At 39.4% G+C, this 22,291-nt stretch overlaps 1 protein-coding gene across 4 annotated transcripts in view; it reads left to right on the top strand.

The window, feature by feature from the left end:
• The first annotated feature begins 410 nt into the window (after nt 1–410).
• The window catches only part of CPSF6 (cleavage and polyadenylation specific factor 6), a 31,829-nt gene continuing 9,948 nt past the window's right edge, over nt 411–22,291 (top strand). Inside the window, exons 1-10 of one of the 4 annotated variants that reach the window (XM_054987892.1) lie at nt 411–490; nt 6,942–7,151; nt 7,493–7,596; nt 8,465–8,610; nt 10,692–10,865; nt 11,395–11,899; nt 13,391–13,483; nt 14,703–14,818; nt 15,464–15,617; nt 16,317–16,511. In XM_054987892.1, the coding sequence (XP_054843867.1) occupies nt 431–490; nt 6,942–7,151; nt 7,493–7,596; nt 8,465–8,610; nt 10,692–10,865; nt 11,395–11,899; nt 13,391–13,483; nt 14,703–14,818; nt 15,464–15,617; nt 16,317–16,506 (1,752 nt within the window). In that variant the 5' untranslated portion in view covers nt 411–430 and the 3' untranslated portion in view covers nt 16,507–16,511. The remainder of the gene's footprint in view (nt 491–6,941; nt 7,152–7,492; nt 7,597–8,464; nt 8,611–10,691; nt 10,866–11,394; nt 11,900–13,390; nt 13,484–14,702; nt 14,819–15,463; nt 15,618–16,316; nt 16,512–22,291) is intronic. The other 3 variants (XM_054987893.1, XM_054987895.1, XM_054987894.1) reach the window with 3 other exon arrangements.

Genomic DNA, 22,291 nt, shown 5'->3' with positions numbered 1-22,291 from the left:
GCAAGCCTTATTTTTAGTGGGACTTCCGAGTAAAGCAGCATAGGACTGTAAGCCCTGAAAAGCACCACTGGTTGCTGTCTAGCCGAGGCTATGATAACATTGGAGCAGCGACGCATGGGAGGCTAACTGATCTCTGTCACATCTAGGGGAGGGGCAATGGCGAACGTTTATAGTGTGATCTTCGTCTTGCCACTCGCGGCCTCTGTCGGTGGAGACAGCGCCGCGCCGCCCCCCCTCCCCCGCCGCCACAACTGGCGCGCCGAAGGCCATTACCGGAAGCTCCCTTGTTTTCCCCCGGAAGTGACGCCTGCCTCTTCTCCCCGACCCCCGCGCCCCCTCCCCTTGTGGCGGCGGCTGGCTGCGGCAGCGGGAGAGGCGGGCGGGGCTGACTGCTGCAGCGGTGGGGGAGGAGGAGGAGGAGAGGTGGAATATGGCGGACGGCGTGGACCACATAGACATTTACGCCGATGTGGGAGAGGAGTTTAACCAGGTAGAGGAGGCTCTGCGCGCCCAGCTCGCTTCGAGTCAGGCGGAGGCGGAGACCGTAAGGAGGGGAGAGGGGCCGCCTGGCTCGGCTGCGCGAGTGTGAGAAGAGAGAGGCTGGCTGGGCCTCGCAAGGCTCACAGAAACCCCGCCGCCATTGTTGACTGTGGCGCTTGGCCCAGCGGCCCGTGAGTTTTCCCGCCTGGCGCTCCGTGGGGGGTTACGGCGAGAGAGCGCCACGGGCTGACTTGCGCGCCTCCCTCTCACACGCGCGGCCGTTCGCCTTCCTCCCTGAGACCTGAAGGGCTGGGAAACAATGAGCCCGAGATGGAGCCTCTGTAGCGTTGCGATGCTTGTCTTGCTCCCCCCGCCCTCCTGCCTTCCCCTCGCGCTGAGGCAGGCTGGAACACGGCGGCGGCGCAAGCACGCAGAAGCCGCTTTCCCGGAGGCTGCAAGAGATGCAGAGGAGAGGCGAAATCTCGGCCCTCTAGATAAATTCCGGCGCTGCCCATAGCACGGAGCAGTGGGTGCCCTGGCAGCTGGAGTCGGGGTAGGAGTAAGGACACCCCCCCCCCCCCAAACCTCGCATAGAACCATGTCCTGTTGAGCCTACTCAAATCCTTACATTTTCACCAGAAAATAGTTCATTTAATGACTCTACGTATCAGAAAGACTTCAGTATGTACTCAGGGTTGTTTGGTTTACTTTTTTACCACCCAAAAGGGCCGAGTTCTTTATTCATGGTCGAGCAGGTGACAATGGGGTAGTGATTCCAAGCTTTTTTATGTTCCCTGTTGTGGCCAATTCAGAGCAGTTGGAAGCTTGTGGTCCTGAGTACATGAGTCGCTGCTAACGGCCTGTGCTATTCTCTTGATTTCATTCTCCTTTAGTTTGGAATGATGGTGTGAAAATTTTTAAGAATACTTTTAGGAAGCAAAAGAGATTCATAAAGAGATGCCTATGGTATTTCTTACTCTGACCTGGATAGCCCAGGTAAGCCTGATCTCTCAAATCTTAGAAGCTAAGCAAGGTTGGCCTTGATTAGTAATCAGATGGGAGACCTCCAATGAAGACCTGGGTTTTAGAGGCAGACGGGGGCAAACCACCTCTGTTAGTTTCTTGCCAAGAAAACCACCGGGGGTTGCCATAAGTCAGCTTTGACTTGAGGGCACTCTCCACCACATGATTTGTCATAAATATCGATTCAGAAATTTGGTATGTGTTTCATGTCTGCTTCAAATGCCATTTATTTATTTTAAAGATGTTTATAAAAGCCATATCTGTTAGGTAGTGCCTTAAAAACCCAATTTTTTTCTCCACTGTTTCAAGCTTAATAACTTGTGTTGCTAATATGTTAAAATAGTAACATTGTAGATAGCTCTACTATGTGTGTAAAGTGCTGTCAATTCACAACTGACTTATGGTGACCACAGCAAGAGTCTTTCAAGATAAATGAGAAGCAGAGATGGTTTACCATTGACTTCCTCTGAGGAGTCTTTCTTGGTGGTCTCCTATCCAAGTACTGACCCTCTTTAGCTTCCAAGATCTGATGAGATTGGCTATACCATGTTGCCTTTCCTCCCACAGATAGCTCTACTAAAAAGTGAAAAAAATTACAATGGGTAGTGTCGGAGGTGATGGTCACAGAGTTTAACTTTATGTCATGGGCCTGTAGGTTCAGATGCAATAGCACTGGCTTGTGAAAACACTGTACCTCATTGGCTGGGAGGATAAGACTTAAGAAACATTTGAAGGATATTGTTGGATGCACATTCGTTTAATTTGGGCAATATAAGCTGCATTCTCAACTGTCACCCACACCAGCATACAAATAAAAAAGAATTTAAATCATAATATGTAGAACAGCAGATAAAGCTTCAGTACTGATCTAAAAGCAAAAGAGCAATTGAAAAGTTATCTCGGCAGCCAGCAGAAAATGCATTATAAACATATTTGGTGACAGAAGAGTAGAATTTTATTATTTGGTTAGAAAATTTCTGTGTTGCCTCCCCAGAGAGACTGCCTGAAGCAGCTTACAAAATAAAACAGAATAAAATCATAAAACTAAAAATTGTTCACAATTAAAAATCGTGAGCATTAAACTCAGGCAGAGTATAACAGCATAAAAACATCAAGCAACTTAAAAATTCCATAAAACAGTTCAGGCGAGAAGCATGCTAGTAAAATTATTCTCTCAGTAAAACTATTTTGTTCAAGGATAGAGCTATACAGCAAATGTTACTAAACCACAGAGGCTGCTTATCTTGCCACTGAATACAAGGAGATGTTTAGCAGGAAACATGAGAGAGGAGTGATGCTTTGCAAAGTAATAGACATGTTAGTCCCTCACAGCAAAATAAAACAAAAGACCAGTGGCACCTTAAAAGACTAACGATGTCTATTTCAACATGGGCTTTCATGAGTCATAGACCTTCAGATAGATATGTGAAGGGAAAATCATACCAGGAATCTTATGGGGAAGTTGGAGGGAGAGCCAGCTCAAGAAAGCTCATGTTGAACTAAATGTTGTTAATCTTTATGGTGCCACTGGACTTTTGTTTTATTTTTGTCAAGCAAAAGAGCAAAGGATGTGCACCCACCTGAGAAACAAGTGTTTGCAATTAACTACTTATTAGATGCTAGTCAAAGCAGCCTCCCGGCATGTTCCTCTGTTGGCAGACTCTTTCCAATCTTTAAAAGTGTGCTGGCTTTTTGAAAGTTAGAAGGGAAGAAGCAGAAAGCCCAGGGATCATCCTCAGTGGTACAGCTTTTGCGCTGTGCCACTGGGGCTGGAGCTAGTTTTTCCTATTGCCTCAAACTCCAGGACTTTGAACCTGCTAAAATAGAAACAGTCCATACTGTGTTGGCAGTGAAAAGTTGTAGCAAGGAGGAGGACAAGTGAGTAATGATTTATTTATTTTCTTCACTTATCCTGCTTTTTTCATCAATGTGGATGCAAAGCAGCTTTCATCATCCCATTTTAACCTCACAACAAATCTGTGAGGTGAGTTAGGCTGAGTGTGTGTAGTTGACCCAGGTTTACCCAAAAAGGTTCCATGGCAGAGTGGAGATTCAGACCAGGATCTCCTAGATCCTAGGCTGATAATCTATCCACTACACCATGCTGGCTCTGATGATGGGCATTGGTTAGCTGCCTATTCTGCAGTATTATATGCAGTACTGGAGTAATTATTTACATGGCTGCTTACTAGTATTTGAAAAAGTACATCTTATACCAGGCAGCAAAATCAAAAGAATTCTACCACATAAAAGTAGTATTTTGAATTTAAATTAGTCATCCTCACTGACAGAATTTGGAATTAGGATGGACATATTTTAGCTATCTTAAAACAGCCCTGTCGGTTTAGTTATTCCTAAAAGATGGCAATTTGCCCAAGGCTTGTGTCAAATTAATGCATGGTTCTGGATCCAGCTCTTTCAGATTTTCAAGTTTCTGTCCGTTGTGCCATACTGGAATTATTGTGTTTGTCTTGATTTACTTTAAATTAGTTTCTTACAGAACAAATCTTTGAATCATTTATCTTAGCTTTTCAGTTGGATGTCAGAATTTACAAAAGCAGCATTCCCAAACAAGTTTTGTTTCTACAGACTGTGGAGTAAAGTACTTTATTGCCATACAAGACCATTTTGGTTACTCTAATGAGTAAGAAAAATATACACATTTATACTCTGCCCTTCTACTATCATTAAGGGCCCTAAGTTGGCTAACAAATTAAAACATACATAATAAAACAACATTTTAAAACCAACAAAAATGCTTCATTAAAACAATTAAAGCAAGAGCTAAAATAAATACAAAAACATAACAACATTGGACAGGAAGGAGGGATCAATGAGGGAACACCAAATGGAACAAAAAAGTGTTCAGTCATTGGTGGAAGATGGGGACAGATGAGTCTCCATGGGGAGAGAATTCCAGAGTAGAGATGGGCATGAACCAGAAAAAAAATGAACCATGCGGTTCGTGGTTCGTCACGTTTCACGAACCACGAACTTCCATGAACCTGCCCCGCTTCACGAATTGGTTTGTTTGGTTTGTAAAAATGTCACTTCCAGGCCAGCAAATCACCACTTCTGGGTCAGCAGAAGGTCTGCAGGAAGTCCATCCCCTGTTGCCTAGGAAACTGATTGATCAGCACCAAGCTATATGCAGTGATGAACTGAAAAACAAACCAAATGAACCAGCCTAAAGTTCATGGCGGTTTGTCAGAAATGGGATCTGATGAACCGCTGGTTCACGAACCGACCTGGTTCAAATTTTGGTTCGTGTTTCAGTTCGTGCCCATCTCTATTCCAGAATTTTGGTTCCACGACTGAGGAGATCCTCTCCTGTGTTGCCATCCACCTAATCTCAGAAGGAGGGGGCACCTAAAGCAGGGCTTCCAAAGATGACCATAGTGTTTGGGTAGATTCATAAGGAAGTAGGCAGTCCCTTAGGTATTTTAGTCCTACACCATATAGGACTTTGAAGGTTAGCACCAGCAATTTGAACTGTCCAGAAACAGATTGGAAGCTAGTGCAGGCGGGTCAAAGCAGGAGTGATATGGTTCCTATGGTCCCCATTCAACTTCCTGGGCTGTAGTATTTTGCACAACTTGGTTTCCAGACATTTTTCAGGGCAGCCTAATCTGCATGAGGCCAACATACAGGTGTCAAGGTAGAAGCTGGCGTCAACAGTATCACATAGATGTTGTCCCAGCAAAGACTGTAGGTGAATTGAGACCTTACATAGCACTGTCAGGAGGAGGAGATACAGGCCTCTCCCATACAGGAGCAGGCTACAGATAACTTAAGGGTGTCATACCTGATTACTGCAGTGAATGTTGTGATGTAGCTGAAGGAGTCTCAGTCTGAAGGCAGGGCTGTTTCCTGGGGCGAGCAGGAAAACTCAGGCTCTTGGGGCTCATCCTGCACATCAAAGGGGGCTCCAGGAGGTATTCCAACTTCCCTCATTCTTCTTGAGTCTTCAGCCTCCTCATCTGATGAGGAATCTGTATGTTGGTCTATGATACAGTCCCACGTAGACCGCATTGCAGTAGTCTAATCTAGATATAATCAGGATATTGATCATATTGGCGAGATCTTTTCTGCCCAGAAAAGCTGTAGCTGGCTAATCAGTTGAAGCTGGTGGTAAAAGGCACCTCAGGCCACAGCTGCCACCTACTTAATCCAGCAGTTGGCCTGGGTCCAAGAGTACCTGCAGATTACTGACTTGTTCTTTCAAAGGGAATGCAACCCTATCCAGAACAGGTTATACCTTAAATCTTAAAACAGGCCTTCAGCTCTTTTCGCTTAAGACAGTGATCCCCAGCCTGGTGCATGCTGATTATTTATTTGCTTGCTTGCTTGTTTATTTGTAGTCCGCCTTTCTCACTAAGATCCAGGGCAGATTACACAGTGTGAGTGAAAATACAATAAACAGCTAGGACATTCATTGAGCAAAGTACAATAATGAACAGCAGTTAGGACATTCAATGAAAGATACGATAAGGTATGGTAGCAGAAAATTTGAAAAACAAGCATAAAGCCAAGCTCAAAGATGAAATCTTTCTGATAGAAAACTAATTTGCATGGCATGTATAGCACTTGCTTTCTGGGGATAAAATTCAAAGAGGCTTAAATGAAACAGGAAAAAGGGAGCTTTGGGTTGCTCCTCACAAGCTGCCTAAGTACTAGAGAACACAGGACAAGTGTGTTGTAACCACGTGCCCTTTTCTGCATCATAAGCACAGACTCCCTTATGTCTTGGTACTCCACAGTGTCTTCCTGTGGCCATGCAAGGACAGACAGTTGCTCCTTTTCTTTGAAAACTGAAACCAGATTATATTCCACAAACCAAAAAGCTGTTTCCAGCTTTCTTCCACCTTTTTGGAGCAAGAAGTGCTTCACAATAGATCGCGATGTTTTACACTGGCATCTTCAAGGAATTCAGCTTAAAATCAGGTGCTTCCCTCCTAGGAGGGGACTTGGCTTGAAATCTCTTGACATTGTGTGACCCTCCCCTCTCTCAAACGATAGCCATTTTATGGTGGCATTCACTAGCCTTTCTTAAAATTCCCAAAGTATCTATACAATGTTGAATATCCCTTGAAAAGTTGCTGGGGGTGGGTGGGTGGGTGGGTATGATTTGGAGTGGACAAATTTCTACCAGGAAAATGCATTTTAACAAACCTTTTGAAAAATGTTGTATTTTACCATACAAATATAAACAAGCTGTAAATTTTAGGTATTAAGTTTTTTTTGGAAAAGGGGATTTAGGATATTCTAGGTTTTTTTTTTTAAAGATCAGACTTACTTGGATTTTGCTTTTTAAATGTATTGTTATTTTAAAAATTGGGTTGCATTTACAAACTTTTAATGCCAGATTAAGGATATCTAGTGCAAAAACAGTGACTATTTAAAGTATTTTAATCTCACATCACATCACCATCTTTTAGGAAGCAGAATATGGTGGGCATGATCAAATAGACTTGTATGACGACGTCATTTCTCCATCTGCCAATAACGGCGATGCACCAGAAGACCGTGATTATATGGACTCTCTCCCACCCTCTGTTGGAGATGATGTAGGCAAAGGATCAGCACCAAATGTTGTCTACACATATACAGGAAAAAGAATTGCACTGTATATTGGGAATCTTACTTGGGTAAGCAGTACACGTTTCCTGCTGCATATTCTATAGTTAATGGTTGTAAAGATGTTTTTTGAGTTAGTGAACATCATCATTTGGTATTCTATTAAATTAATGAGCTTTTTATTTTTGAGAAATAAAAGTGTAATTTGTTCAAATTAGCGGCAGGATTAGAAAAGATCACACCATCTTTCAAACAGCCTTAAAGCTAATTTTGATAATGAGATCTATTCGGATGAAAGATGTATATGCTCTATTGATGGATTATTTTCTTAGGTGATTTAGAAGGAAACTGATCATTCTCTATTTTTACTGTTAGCTCTAAAAGTAAAGTGTTAATTATTAATATTTTACAGTGGACTACAGATGAAGATTTAACTGAAGCAGTTCATTCACTTGGTGTAAATGATATTCTGGAGATAAAATTTTTTGAAAACCGTGCTAATGGTCAGTCGAAGGGGTAAGAAAAGTTAAATGTGTTGTTATCCCCTTTTTCTGGTTTACTTCCAACATTGTAACCGAAAATATGGTTTAGTGGTATCTTGCTTGTCTGACCTAAAAATATTGAAAAACAAATGAGTTTGAGAAAGGAGTAGTCAGAAGGGATTGGAAGTGGCTAAGAGGTAAAAGGGAAAGCTGTTCCTGTGTAGCAGACAGCATGCCAGAAGTGGACCTGGGAGAATCCTTGGTGTCACTGATCATGACTGTTACGTAGCTGTAGTGTTCAAAATGTATTTGATGTCCTTATTTGTTTTTACTACTATAAATAAACCGTTTGTTTTATTTTTAAACGGAATTTTAATGTCTTTCTGTAATTCTGCCAAAACATTGCACTTTGGACGATGCTCCTTTCCTCTTCTCTTTTCCTCTTTCATCATGGGTAAGGTTAGGAAAGGATTTCATTTTTGCATGCTCCATCCCCATCCCCTCTCACCCTATGTATGTTCTACCACAGTGCTAGTTTTTAATTCATTGTTAACTACAGTTAACTTTCATCCCTGTTATCTTTACTTTTGGGACTGGAATAATCTGCCTTCATATAAAGATGAGATATTCCAGCCCATAAATTGTGTTCTGCTGCATAGAGAAGGATGGGGAGCAATCACATGAGCATGAGAGGTGTTAGTTGTTGTGGGTTTTCCGGGCTGTATTGCCGTGGTCTTGGCATTGTAGTTCCTGTAGTTACAGCCCGGAAAACCCACAACAACCATCGTTCCCCGGCCGTGAAAGCCTTCGACAATACATGAGAGGTGTTAGTTTATGATTAAACATAATATTCCAAAGTTAGGTATCTAACCTTCTAAACTGACTCTGTTTATTTTCTTCAGGTTTGCTCTTGTAGGTGTGGGATCTGAAGCCTCATCTAAAAAACTAATGGATCTTTTACCTAAAAGAGACTTGCATGGTCAGAACCCTGTTGTAACTCCGTGTAATAAGCAATTTCTGAGTCAATTTGAACTGCAGTCAAGGAAAAGTGAGTGTTGCTTTCAGCTGTTTCCAGTGAAGTAAAAGGGGCATTTGGGAGGGAAAAACCCCCTTTAACTTGCCAAGTGTCTGATGTGGTATATATGGTTGACGGGGCATGAAGTGCTTAAGAGCCCTTGCCTAAAATTTTACTTATTTAAAGAATGCTTTATTTAAGGTACTTCTGATGCATGTGTGTTTTTAAGTTGGGAATAATGTGGTGGGGGTGGATGGGAGGGATTTAGTTTCCATTATCCTTGCATGGTATAACAAAACATTTAAAGGTAGATTAGAAGAGAACCAGTTAAAGAATATAAGAGTAGACATGCTGGATTAGACCATTGGTCCATCTAGTTCAGCATCCTGTTTCCAGCATTGAACAGTCAGGTGCCAAAGCGAACCCCATAAGCCAAACCTACAGAGGCTGCTTCCCAGCATCTGACAATAGAGGTATCTGAATCCAGGGCCCCATTTTCCTATGACAGCTAACAGTAGACTTATGTTCCATAAATCTGCCCAACCCCATCTGAAATCCATCTTAAGCGAATGGCCATCACCATGTAATCTAATAGTAGTAGTAGTAGTAGTAGTAGTAGTACTAATAACAATAACACCAACAAAAGTGTGCTTATATGCCGACCTTCTGGACAGATTAGTGCCACACTCAGAGCAGTGAGCAGAGTCAAGTGTTGTTATTATCCCCACAATACAGCTGAGGAGCTGGGGCTGAGAGGAATGCCTTACCCAAGGCCACCTGTAGAGTTCATGGTAGTAGTGGGAGTCGAGCTAGTGGAGTGCTGATTTGCATCCCAGCCACTTAATCACTGTGCTAAAGCAGCTCTTATCCTTGTGTGAAGTAGTACTTTCCTTTGTCTGTCTTGAATCTATTGCCAGTTAGTTTCATAGACTGACTCCATAGTAGAGGGAGAAAATGTCTGTTTCCAGTTTCTCTACATCAGTAGTTTTGTAGACCTCCTTATGTCACCCTCTTTTGTCTTTTTTTCTAAACTAAAAGCTGCAGAGGCTTTAGTCCTGCTTTATAGTCCGTGTTCTCCAACCTGGTGATTGTTTTGGTAGCCTTTTTCCTGTGTTTTGATATATACTTCTGTCCACATATAAGCCGTTCTAAAATAAAGGAACAAGAGGCAGAGGGATATGCTAGTTTTTCCATGCGATTGTTATTCTTAGAATTGAGTTTTGCAGCTTCTTGTGCCAGTAATCTGTAATGGTAAGTAAGAATCAAGCTCTGGAACCATCAGAAGACATTAAGAACTAAAAGTTGTATAATAGAGAAAACTAAATTCTTCAGCTGTAATGGTATATTAGTAATGAATCAAAATTTTGAAATAAGTGATTTCTTAACAAATAATTTGAAAAGGGAATCTAACTATTTTGAATAATGGAGAGAGACTTGTTTAGCTATGTGGCCGCTTTGATTTCTTGAGGTGGTTTTTATTTCGTGTACTTTCAGCATGTAGCTAGAGATATGTAATAAAGTATTATAGGCTAGATTATCTTTTGAATTAGGCCATCCGGTCAGTGTTCCTTCAGGTTTTTGTGCAGAAGATTCTAGACATCTGAAGATGTACCAAATGGTAGCCTTCTAATGCATTGTTTAAAATTCTGCATATTTTGTGATTATTAAGATAGACACTGTAAACAGAAAGTTCAGAATAACTCTTGTTTATTTTATTTGATTTATACCCCGCCCTCCCCACAGATGGGCTCAGGGCAGCTAACAACATTAAAAAAAATACATTAAAAGTCGCAAAAACATAAAATCAATAATCATTTTTAAAAAGTCATTAAAAGTCTTGAGTTGCAGTGCGTCAGTTGAAAGTTCTTGGTGATCTGTTCCTCAGAAATGTGTTGTAGAGCTAAAATGAAGGAGTAATAAAGGTCAACACACTAAATTGTACACGCATTTCTGCATTGAGCATGCCCAAGGTAGTTATTCAGATCTTAACAGAAACTGTTCCTGAGCATGCAACAGTAATAATGAGAGAATTTTAGCTAGATCGTTTAATTTTCCGTCTTGAAACCCCTTGCTAATTTGAAGTTGCATGTCTTACTTTTATTTCACTGCTGTAGCTACGCAGTCAGGCCAGATGTCAGGAGAAGGAAAAGCTGGTCCTCCAGGAGGCGGTTCACGGGCGGCATTTCCACCAAGTAACAGAGGGAGAGGTCGTTTTCCTGGTGCCCTTCCTGGGGGGGACAGATTTCCTGGACCAGCTGGACCAGGAGGACCACCACCACCCTTTCCAGGTAAAATGCTTTAATGTTTAACATTTTGCTACATTTAAATATAGATAGGTATTTGACTCATGTTCCCCTCAAGAGCTTATATTGCTGGAATATATGGTTATTTCATATTGAAATGTAGAAGTATTTTCTGAATATTTTCTTAGAAATTGTTACAATTAGGGTCTGTAAGAGTTGAGCTTAAAGAACAAACTTGATGTTAAATTCCCTAAACGTTGCATTAAGTTTTAAATGATTTAAAGTTGGATAGGATATTCTTGCATTGTACAGTAATATTTAACTTTCCAATTAGTTTCCCTTGTAAAAAGTGTTTTTCCTGTTTGTTGTTTCTGCATATTAATTGTTCACAAATAGGAATTTGTTCTTTGTTGACATGTAATATTTCCTCTTGCCATGAAATACAAATAGCAGAAGTAAGCTGACAAGCCATATGGCTCCTTATTTAAAGCATCGATTTAAATGCATCGATTCTTAAGGGGGAAATTGCCAGAAGGATTTTAATTGTGGAAATTGTTTTTTTCCCCTCTTTTAGCTGGACAAACTCCTCCACGTCCACCTTTAGGTCCTCCTGGCCCACCAGGCCCTCCAGGTCCTCCTCCACCTGGCCAGGTTCTCCCTCCTCCATTAACTGGTCCTCCTAATCGTGGTGACCGCCCTCCTCCTCCAGTTCTGTTTCCCGGACAACCCTTTGGTCAGCCTCCATTAGGTCCTCTACCCCCTGGTCCTCCTCCTCCAGTTCCAGGCTATGGCCCACCACCAGGCCCTCCACCCCCACAGCAAGGTCCCCCTCCACCTCCAGGCCCTTTCCCCCCTCGTCCACCTGGTCCATTAGGGCCACCTCTGACCCTGGCTCCTCCTCCTCACTTGCCTGGGCCACCACCAGGTGCTCCCCCACCAGCCCCACACGTGAATCCAGCTTTCTTCCCCCCACCAGCCAACAGTGGCATACCTACATCAGACAGCCGTGGTCCACCACCATCAGACCCATATGGCCGACCCCCACCATATGACAGAGGTGATTATGGGCCACCAGGCAGGTGAGTGCCTTTCTGTATTGATTATTTGATCTCATTTAGGGACTCTGCATTCGATCCATTCAGGTTATTTTGGTACCATGTGCTCTAGGAAATTTTTAAAGTTGCTTTAATGTGAGGTTTCAACTAAAGCATGGGGTTTTTTTTGGACTTGGGGTACCTCTTCTAAATTCTGCTTTCTGTTTCTCCCAGAACATTTATACCATCCATGTGTTCTAAAGCAGAGTGCACAAAGATCCTTGCATGTAGTGGTGTGCATGTAGCCTATTACTGTTCCCAAAGATCTGTGGTGTTGGGCAAAAAAAAAAAATCAGTGTTAGAATTAGACAAGATATTTATGACTTGAAAATACCATTGGAAGACCACAGCTCCAGTTCCTGTATCAGTTGTAGTGTTATGGCAAGTTGGGACAGCAGTCGTTCTAACAGAGACTATGCAAATCAGTGGGGATTCTTTGCACCTGTCTCTTGGCTGACAAGAAGAGAAAAACTATATCTGATTCAGGATCATTTCTCTCCCATGATCTTGGTGTTTCTTTTTCTGTGCACCTTGAGACCCAGTACATGAAATATAATAGTCAGGTATTCCAGCAACATACCTAACTTAGTTTGATCTTGCTACTATTGTTCACATCGCTTATATCTTGTGCACAAGCATATGGGCAACTTTGCCAAGATACATTAGACCTTGTATATGCCTTTATTTATTCTTGGTGTCTTCTTAATGTCCTAACTACCAAGGTTTCTTCTGCACAAAAGTTGCCGTTGGGTTCCTTGGCAGTAGAGCACAGTTAATATGAATGTTAATATCACTGCCCATTCTCTTCATTGAACAAACTCTGATGGGAAGGACCTCTGTTTATTGTCTAAGTCTGAAAAAAGTACTCCGGGGGGGGGTACTGCTTTTGGGAGGTCCCACAACTGCTCTCAACGTGTGGGTGGTCATGTTAAAATATTCCATGTTAGCTTTGCATCATCAGGCAACCTTGCTTGCCTAAATCCTCCATATGTTTTCAAGTTTTCTTTGCAGAAATCTTGTTCATTTTATACCCTTTTCTGCTTCTCTTTCTTTGATGCTGCCTATCTTCTCTGCATGTTATATTGTCTCATAGTATTCTACCAGTTATGTGAAGTTGTATGTTGTATTGGCTAGGAAGGTTTTGTTGGTGTGATTATTGGAAAACCAGTTTATTCTTAAACACCATTCCAGTTTTGTCCTAACCCATGAAATCAATGTCTAAAATTGTATGTTTGAAACTTTATAAAGCTGCAATCAAAAATTTAGAGATATGGGCATAATTGCTTAAAAATACCTAGAGAACCCATAATAAAACCAAATTGTTATATTTGTATATCAAGATAGTGCAAAGTAGACAAGGGAGGGTTGAGGGTGGTGAAAGCAGGAATAGAGTCTCTGCACATGATGTCCAGTATTTTCATGATGATCTCAACTACAATCCATAACTATATTTAAATTGTCAATTATATATCATAGGCGTTTCACTGGAAATAACATGTCCATAAGAGAACAATTACATATGCCATTGTATTGGAGACAATCGAAAAATAATACTCAAAACGCAGGGAGGTATGAATTTTTAGACATTTCCTCTTATGCTAAATCGGCTATAGGATCTTGATCCACTTCTTGCTCTTAAGAGGATAGCATTGCTTATCATTCTGCATTTTTCTTTCTACCAAAAGAACTAACACTTGAAAGAAATATTTCTTAAAAGCAAGCTAAGCCATATAACTTTGCAGTGCTGAAAGGAATATGAAGGATGTGTAGTCTTAACATGACACCCAAAGGCATGATCTCTATTCTTGGAGCCTTAGTCAAGTCAATTATTAAGTTACATTATCTAGATTATTATGTGCCCCATGTAAAAGGAAGGAATAGGTGGGTAGTATCTTTCTCAGAACACAGATAGTTGAATGCATCCAGATCTTCTGTTTTAAGCAGCTCTCTGCAAATGACATTTTGTGTGTTTAAATCAACACGAGTACAGAAGGTATGGACATGAACACACTGGCCCTACCTGTGTGTGATCATGAGTATAGAGTCTATGTGCATAGGCTGTATTCCCCTAATTGCATTCCCAGTCACTGAGAGAGCGCCTGTGTGCATAGATTCTGGGCTCACAGTATGGCGGTAGTGTGTAGGGGGGCGGTGCCAGCATGCTCTTGCCCACTGCCCCTCTATACCCATTTATTTTAATGTGTAATACTGACACGTTTTTTTTAAAAAAGCTACTGACAGATAAAATTGTGTTCAGGGGGCATTTTCAGAATAGATAAGTATATTTCTGCTACTAAGAAGTAATTAAGTAATCACACCCACTTGAGTTACACACATGAATGTTATTAATAATCTAGAGCATTTGTAATGCTTGGCAACATTTACTGGTGTACTCTAATACCTGGCTCTTATAACAAATATGTTGAGGGTCTTCATTCACTGGACAGGCCAGTTTCCTCTACATCAGTTATTTTTAAGGCATATATGTTTAAGGCAATACCCACTTAAATGCAGAAGATTTGTAAGCATATTTTAAAGCTCTCTGATGACAAGCACTGCATAAGTAGCCCATCTAACTGAAGGTTTCAGCACTACTTACAGAACTATTGCTTCTGTGATAGTGTGCCTTTTTTGATCTAGCCTGCAGATTTTGCATTTTTAAAGATCTTGATTGGGGGCGGGATCCCTTCTCTTATGCGTTACTTTGCTTAAGATTGCAAGCTAGTGTTAAATGTATTGCTGTGATTAGCTGGAGGTGTAAAAATTTTGAACTTGTGTGTGTTTGCAGAGAAATGGATGCTGCAAGGACACCTTTAAGTGAAGCAGAATTTGAAGAAATCATGAATAGAAATAGGGCCATCTCTAGCAGTGCCATTTCAAGAGCTGTTTCAGATGCCAGTGCTGGTCAGTATATTTACTTAAACTGTCCTCTCCATAATCAAGAAGGGTTGAATCCTATAAATCCCTTCTTGTAGTGACAGTCTCCTGTAGAATTCATTTTTCAGCTGGAACAAGGCTTCCTTGTGCTGGTGGAAGACTGTTGCTAATGGAATAGATTGTTAGAATTCTATCCATAGTCATGGAAATACTTTCCTTTGGGAATCTGTAATACTCAGAAACTTAGAATGTTGGGAGGGATTATTATCTTTGAGAAATAGGGCCAGAAAGTGCTATCAGAATAAACTAGACCAGGTTCCCAGAAACAGGTGGTAAACAGATTGGTTCAGACTGAAGGTAAGGTCACTCACTCATTCTGGAACACTTTCCTACAAATAGAAAGCTAACATATAGGTTGAGTTAGATTCGATTAGAAGAACTTTTCTTCACATATAATTTTCTGTGTGGAAGAGCATTCTGTCATATTAGCAGCTTTCTACGACCTGCAATAGTATGGTCAAGGCACAGGTTTACCAAACCATCTGATCTTTGTGGAAATTGAGGTTTAGATTACAGCAATGAATTTTCTAATCATTGTAGAAGACAATAGGGTGGTAGTTGGATGTTTAGAAATCATATATATGTTCATCCACGTGTTTTTCCATCTTCCAGGAGACTATGGAAGTGCGATAGAAACTTTGGTGACTGCAATTTCTTTAATTAAACAATCGAAAGTGTCTGCTGATGATCGCTGCAAAGTTCTTATTAGCTCTCTGCAAGATTGCCTTCATGGAATTGAGTCAAAATCTTATGGTTCTGGGTCAAGGTAAACCCTTTGTGTATAAATTGGTAAAAGTTTGGGGTGGGATCTCTTATTAGGGAGTACTGCAATGAACTTGACATGATTCCTAGAATAATTTGCTGATTTTGTGAAACTTTAATTTCTTGATTTGGAGAACACAGTTATTATGAGATAGTTATATCTTTTTTTTTAAGTAATATTTTTATTAACATATTAAAATCAGTGAACAGAGTTAACAAAGAACAACAAAGTAATAGTTAACTATATACAATTATGATGTAATAGTTATATCTGATACAAGCACTGTTCATTGAAGTTAACAGTATGTAGAAACCATATTAAACTGTTGAAATAGCATGTATATTAAGCTATTACAATTAATCTCTGCTAACAGCTGTTGTAATTTGAGTTCCCCTCACTAAATTAGGTTGAGTGTGCTTTTTCAGGGAGGAGAAGGAGCATCAGCTGTGCTTTTAAATAATTTTTTAATGTTTGCATGCTACACTCTGAATATCAGTACTAAATTAATGATGCCAAAACATAGTGATAGGAAACTTACTTTTATAGCTTGGAGCTAAGGGATTAGAAAAAACCTGAAGTTCACTATATTCTGTTCTTTGACTGAGACAAGATTATCTGTGTCTAAAACTCTTTACCAGAGGTTTGGGTTTATTGCTATAAAATACATGTATTTTGAGAGAATTAATTAAATAATTTCTTTAGAAGACGTGAGCGGTCAAGAGAGAGAGACCACAGCAGGTCAAGGGAGAAAAGCCGGCGCCACAAATCTCGTAGCAGAGATCGCCATGATGATTATTACCGGGAAAGAAGCCGAGAACGTGAGAGACATCGTGACCGCGATAGAGACCGTGACAGAGAGCGGGATCGAGAACGAGAGTATCGCCATCGTTAAAGGAGGTGGGTATACCAGTTTCAGACTTCACAATTAAGGTTTGAGGTTTTTTAAATCAACATTAAATTGAAATTGTATTACAGAATAAATATCTGATCTCAAACCGTAAAGCTCTGTGCTGTCCTAAACACATTTCCTATAATGAGACAATTTCAGGTAAGTATTTGAGAAAGCACTTCCTATTTTTCCACCTCACCCCTCTTTGCTTAACTGCATTAGTGTCTAGTGGTATGTAGTGTATGCTTTGTAATCCTGCTGTTTTTAATAACAGTCTTGACAGTCTCATCAGTTCTCTGCATCAATACAGAAGTAAGCTCGGTCTGTCACAGCAGCTTTTCCATAAGCACTTGCTCAAAGGAAGGTAAATTTTCTTTTGGGGTCTGTGTTACGGCTGTCTTGCCTCATGTCTTCCATTCCTCCATGAATATCTTTGCATGGCAGTAGTATGCCAAAGCTGCTGCTGAGTGGTCCTTGATAGCATCTGATAATTGGGTCATTCACTGTCATTACTGCATTGCCATAAATTATGGCCTTATGCCGGCAAAGAGAATAACATCTATGCTTATGAGCTTCTGCACTGAAAGAGTATTGTGTAGGATATGAGCTTCTACACTGCAAGAGTATTGCATAGCTCATTGATCTCTTTATAGCTCAGTTGTCAACCTTCGTGAAATTTACATTGAAATGTGAGACGTGTAGAAACTACTTCAAATAAACCCATACCAAGCATTTGGCCTTGGAGGAATAATGGTGGGCAGTATAGGCAGAGGTAGACCGTGCATGTTTTTTTGTGCTTAAATTCCTGTATTACCCAATTTTTCAATTAATTCTTTTGAAATATAGTAGGATTTGAGTAGAAGTTCTGATGGCCTTGTATGAGTTCTATGTGTTCTTGTTCTTGCTTATTGGGCAAAGTGATAGCAGTAGAAAATAAAGTTATACATATGTACAGTTCTTGGGACCAATAGGAAAGTTTTAATATATATCAGTGGCATTGATTTCTTTTTCTAGGAAAGGAGAAAAAATGCTAAGTTAACAAGCTATCAGATCTAGCATTCTTTCAAAACATACTGTTTACTACTTCACAGTTACTACAGAATTAATTTTTATGAAAACTACATTTTCTTTGTCCTTGATGCAAAGTTACTGATGTTTGATATTCTGAAAATGTCTCATATCTCTTAATAGTCCAGAACAGGAAGCACACTATTATGCTTGTGCAAGAGCATAAAGTGAAGAAATCTTTGGATTTAGTTTAACACTAGTGGTGCAGCATTGTGAACATAATTACTGTGAATGGAAGACACCTTTCCTGTGTGGAAGGATATTTATTTATTTATAGTCCATATTTCTGCCCTCCCCAGGGCCACCAAGGCAGCTAACAGATTAAAAACATACATAATAAAACTGCATCTTAAAAACCATTAAAACCAACAAAAAACACATCATTAAAACAACAATGCGATAAAATACACATACATAAAAATGACAATTAAAATATAGAGTAGGAAGGAGGGATCTCTGAGGGAACCCCAGATTACACTAAAACAGAGTAACACCTTAAGTCCCAGGTCAGACTTTCGACTCACCACCAGTAGTGCTTCTGTCATGTCAGGATTAAGCTTCAGTTTATTAGCAAGACTGCCTCCATGCACTGCTTCAGAGTTTCTACAGGCTCCCTGGGATCAGCTGGAAGTGTGAGATAGAGCTGAGTTTCATCCACATATTGGGAGACAATCCCCCTATACATCTAGATGACCTCATGTAGATACTGAAAAGCACAGGGGACAAAATGAAGCCTTGTGTAAGTTTTCTACTTCTGATGAGCATTTTCCCCTTCTTCTGTATTTCTGAAAACAAACATGTTTGCCTCATCCCTTAGTTGTTTCTTTAAACATATTTCTTCTGGACTGTATAGAATTTTTAAAAGCTTGTTGCTGAAGAAATGTTAGCATGTATCACTTTTAGCATATCAGTGAGCTATTTAACATATTAGTGAGCTAGCCCCAAATTCAAGTTTGAACAACCTGTGCTCTTTTCTTAAAAATCACAAATAGATCTTGCTGTTAACACCCTGGTTATAAATAATCAGTCCCCTTTCCACTCACTCTCCCATCATTTCTAGCCCTGTCCTGTAATCTCTTACATGTTGCATTTTCTCTCAGCCTCATACATGAAAGAGGCAAGGGAGACATCTAGATTTCTTACCAGAGAGACTCCATCTCCAATGCGTTCTGTGCAGGTGTGACAAACTATCAGAAAAGATCACATAAATGTTACCAACAGAACTGTTCCTGGGTAAGCATCAGCTCTTTTCATAATGCTTCTAAGTTAAAAAGCAAGATATTGAGCTGCTTACAATTTCGGGCTTGCGTTTGCAACATAGAATCTTGCTTCTTTACTACCTAGTAGCACCAAATATTTCTTGAGCTTCAGATGTCTTCAGTAAGGTGAGATTTATGTTTGATTTCATAAATTGTTGGAAGAACTGTAAGACACTCTGTACATTAAATGAAAAGTTTGTTTATCACAAGTTGTTTACAATACTATTGGAATTCTTTAACTATAGGTTTAATTTCCTAATTAAAAAGTTAATTTCAACTATGTTGCTGTTATGGTCAGTTCATCGTGGTCTTTCTTTCTCAAGCCCTTGCAAATTAATCATGGTATCTGTGAAGATATTCATTATGCCAACAGTACCATGAATACCCTGATTATTGACTTTCCAGTAAGCCTTATTTATTTGGTATCCCTATGTGTTATTCTGTTTCTAACTTATTTGAAACGTTACCTTGAATATCACTGCAAACAAAAGTGTTTATTTGTTTAAAATACTTTGAGCTTTTCCCAAAAGAACAGGCTTAAGGTGTCTTATAATAATAAAGTGCAAAAAATATTAAATTGCTATTCTCTTACCCTCATTCCCAAAAGAGGTAACGTGTATAGTTACTTGAATCCTACAGTGCCATGCGTTGCAGTAGATCAATAGGATAAATTCCCAATGCGCATCAGAACTTGATATCTGCCTGAAGAATATGATGATCTGTAAACTTCCTTTTAACTTAAATGGCTTCTGATTACATCCAGAGCAGTTTAGGGTCTGTTAACTCTGCCTTATGTGAATGGGAAGGAATGGTGGCAGGAGTATTCACTGCAGGTATATTATCAAAAACAACCAACAGCAACAAAAGGCTTTTGGATCTCAAGCGTACTCAGTCAAGTCTTTTGGAGTCTGTCAAAATTGTAAATTGACATAAATTAGGTAATCTGCATTTTCTTTCTTGAATGATTAACAGTGCAGTCCTACACAGAACTGAAGTCCTCTGTTTAGGATTGTACTGTTGAAGTCTGATCAAGACTAAGATTAGGAAATGGTTATACAGAGATTTTTAGAATTTTACTATTTCCCGCAAGCATATAAGGTATTCTGGGAAATGTACAATTGAAAAAATATTTCAGCCACTAATAGAGGAGATTGGTTAACAGACTAAACTTCAAAGATACTTTTCTAGGGTGCTACTTTCATATCATGATCAAAAAGTGGCTTTTCTTTTGAATTGTAGTATAAAGTTCAGTTGAAAGGCTTAGAATGTATAAAAGTCTTAAACAGAACAGTAACAACCCCATTTCAATGTTAACTTTCCTTTTATTGGGTGACTAGAGACATATTCAAGGGGAGTTAGAAACAGCCACAAGAGTTAGTGAAAACGGTAGCTGGAAAGTATTTCAGTAGCAGTTGTTAGAGTGATATAGCTTGTTGTATCAAGAGCAATAGTTGGGGCATCTTTGTGTTTTTGAATATTAACTGTTCTAAATCTAGTATTATATAAACATCAGTTTTTATAGTTTCTTGATAGTAAATCCAAACTTTTAGTTCCTCTTACTGGGCTGCAATCAGTGGTGTTTGCCCATATAGTAACAATGGGCAACAATGTTCTGCTTGAATAATTACCGATCCTAATCAGATATCTAACATCATTAGGATACAGGTTCAAAAGCATGTGTTCAGGAATGAAATGTCAAACATAGGAAACTGATTTTGCAATCAGGTGCTAGTTTACAGCTTAGATTCTAAGAATAAAATGTCAGGTCACAGTTTTAGGTTCATTTCAATTCAGAGGAATTCATATGGGTTAACACCAGAGTATGGGGGATTATGGCAAAACATTTTAAAGAATCCAGGGCCACCTTTGGTGTGTATAACACCTATGCTTTCAAGTGTGCATGCTCTTTTTAACATGCACATGGATGTACAATATAATTTCATCTCATAAGAATATATGCAGTACTTTGTCTAATGGTCTAGGATATTACATGTCTAATGAAGGGAGATATGCGTAAATGGAGTGCTGTGTTTTACCATATCAATGTAAAACACAATCTGTTATTTTAAAATTATATGTGGTTTCTGTAAAGTATTTATCTCTTATAGATGTATATATGTACTGAAAAAACACTTAAATCATGTGCATATCCAGTCTGGGTTATATAAGAATTTAGGAGACGGCTATGAGAACAAAGTCATACTCTGTGGTGATTATGGAACAGCAAGCTACATATTTTTGCAGAAAGTTTTGTTTGCCAGGCTTAATTTTACTGCTTCTTCTACAATTGTAGCCTGAATTGAAAACTGTATGTTATGCATTTCAAATTTACTATATGATCTCCACTGAGTATACTACATACAATTATTCAGGAGCAAACTTTTATAGCCAGTGAGAATTTAAAGGGTCATAATTTGATTTTTTTTTTTACTCATGTGTATGTCTCAAATTAGATTTGTATTGTGCTAGGCAGAGCTGCTTTTATTCACTGTACTCTTGGCAGTAGTTAGGTGGCTTGCAAGGGATACTTGAAGCCATAGGTAGGTTAGCAAAATGATAATTTCTCTCAGAAATTTAGTAAATTGGTAATAAATGCTCCGAAGCTAGAAAATAAGGATTCTAAACATATTCATTACTGCATGTTCCACTGTGAGATTTTTGCCTTCAGTGGATCAGTAGGATATTTGGATTAAATTGCACTATCATCCACAGTTAGATAAATTTACAAACAAGTGTCAAGTTGGTGCACAGCTTCTCTGAAGTCAGATGTACTCTTCTGGGACTTCTTGTTTGTGTACTGTGAAAGGTACATTAACTGATTTTAATGTACTTAGACTTATGGGTTTAATGTACTTGCACTTGGTCAGTTATTTAATGTGCATTGACAATGTACTTTGGCAACTGGGTCATTTTGAACGTGTTCATGAAATTATGTATCTCTTTGTTATGTCTTTTTTGTATATTGTCAATATAAAAGTACAAGAAAATAGTGAACATATTAAAATGTACCTATTTTCTTGTACCGATCTGCTAGAAATAAAGCAACTTACATGCAAATCACCAGCAGATCATGAACATTTTTATGTTGGGTCACATACATATCTAGAGCAAAAGCCAACAACAACATGAGTATGTAACAATATAATTTTATCAGAATAATCACAGATCCTAGGACTGCTTCAAACCTGATAAGCAAACACACTGATTGCATACTTCATCCTATACAAGTGCTTATCTGTGTGGAAAATCATGATGTTTGAAATTTTCTTAGGATCTGATTTGTTCTTATGTGAGTTTAAAAAAAATAGGTCAATATTAGAATGAATGAATGCTGCATGTTATGACTGTTTATGGTGATTTATTTTAAAAGCCAAACTAGAGACAAAATATCCCAACAATGATCAATATGTATATAGAGTCTAATCTCCATTTGACACAATGTTTTTCTGTATATTGTTCTC

This window comes from Eublepharis macularius, chromosome 9, assembly GCF_028583425.1.
Source record: "Eublepharis macularius isolate TG4126 chromosome 9, MPM_Emac_v1.0, whole genome shotgun sequence".
Taxonomy (NCBI): domain Eukaryota; kingdom Metazoa; phylum Chordata; class Lepidosauria; order Squamata; family Eublepharidae; genus Eublepharis; species Eublepharis macularius.
The sequence above is the reverse complement of the archived record's forward strand: the minus strand, read 5'-3'. Positions and strand labels throughout refer to the sequence as shown.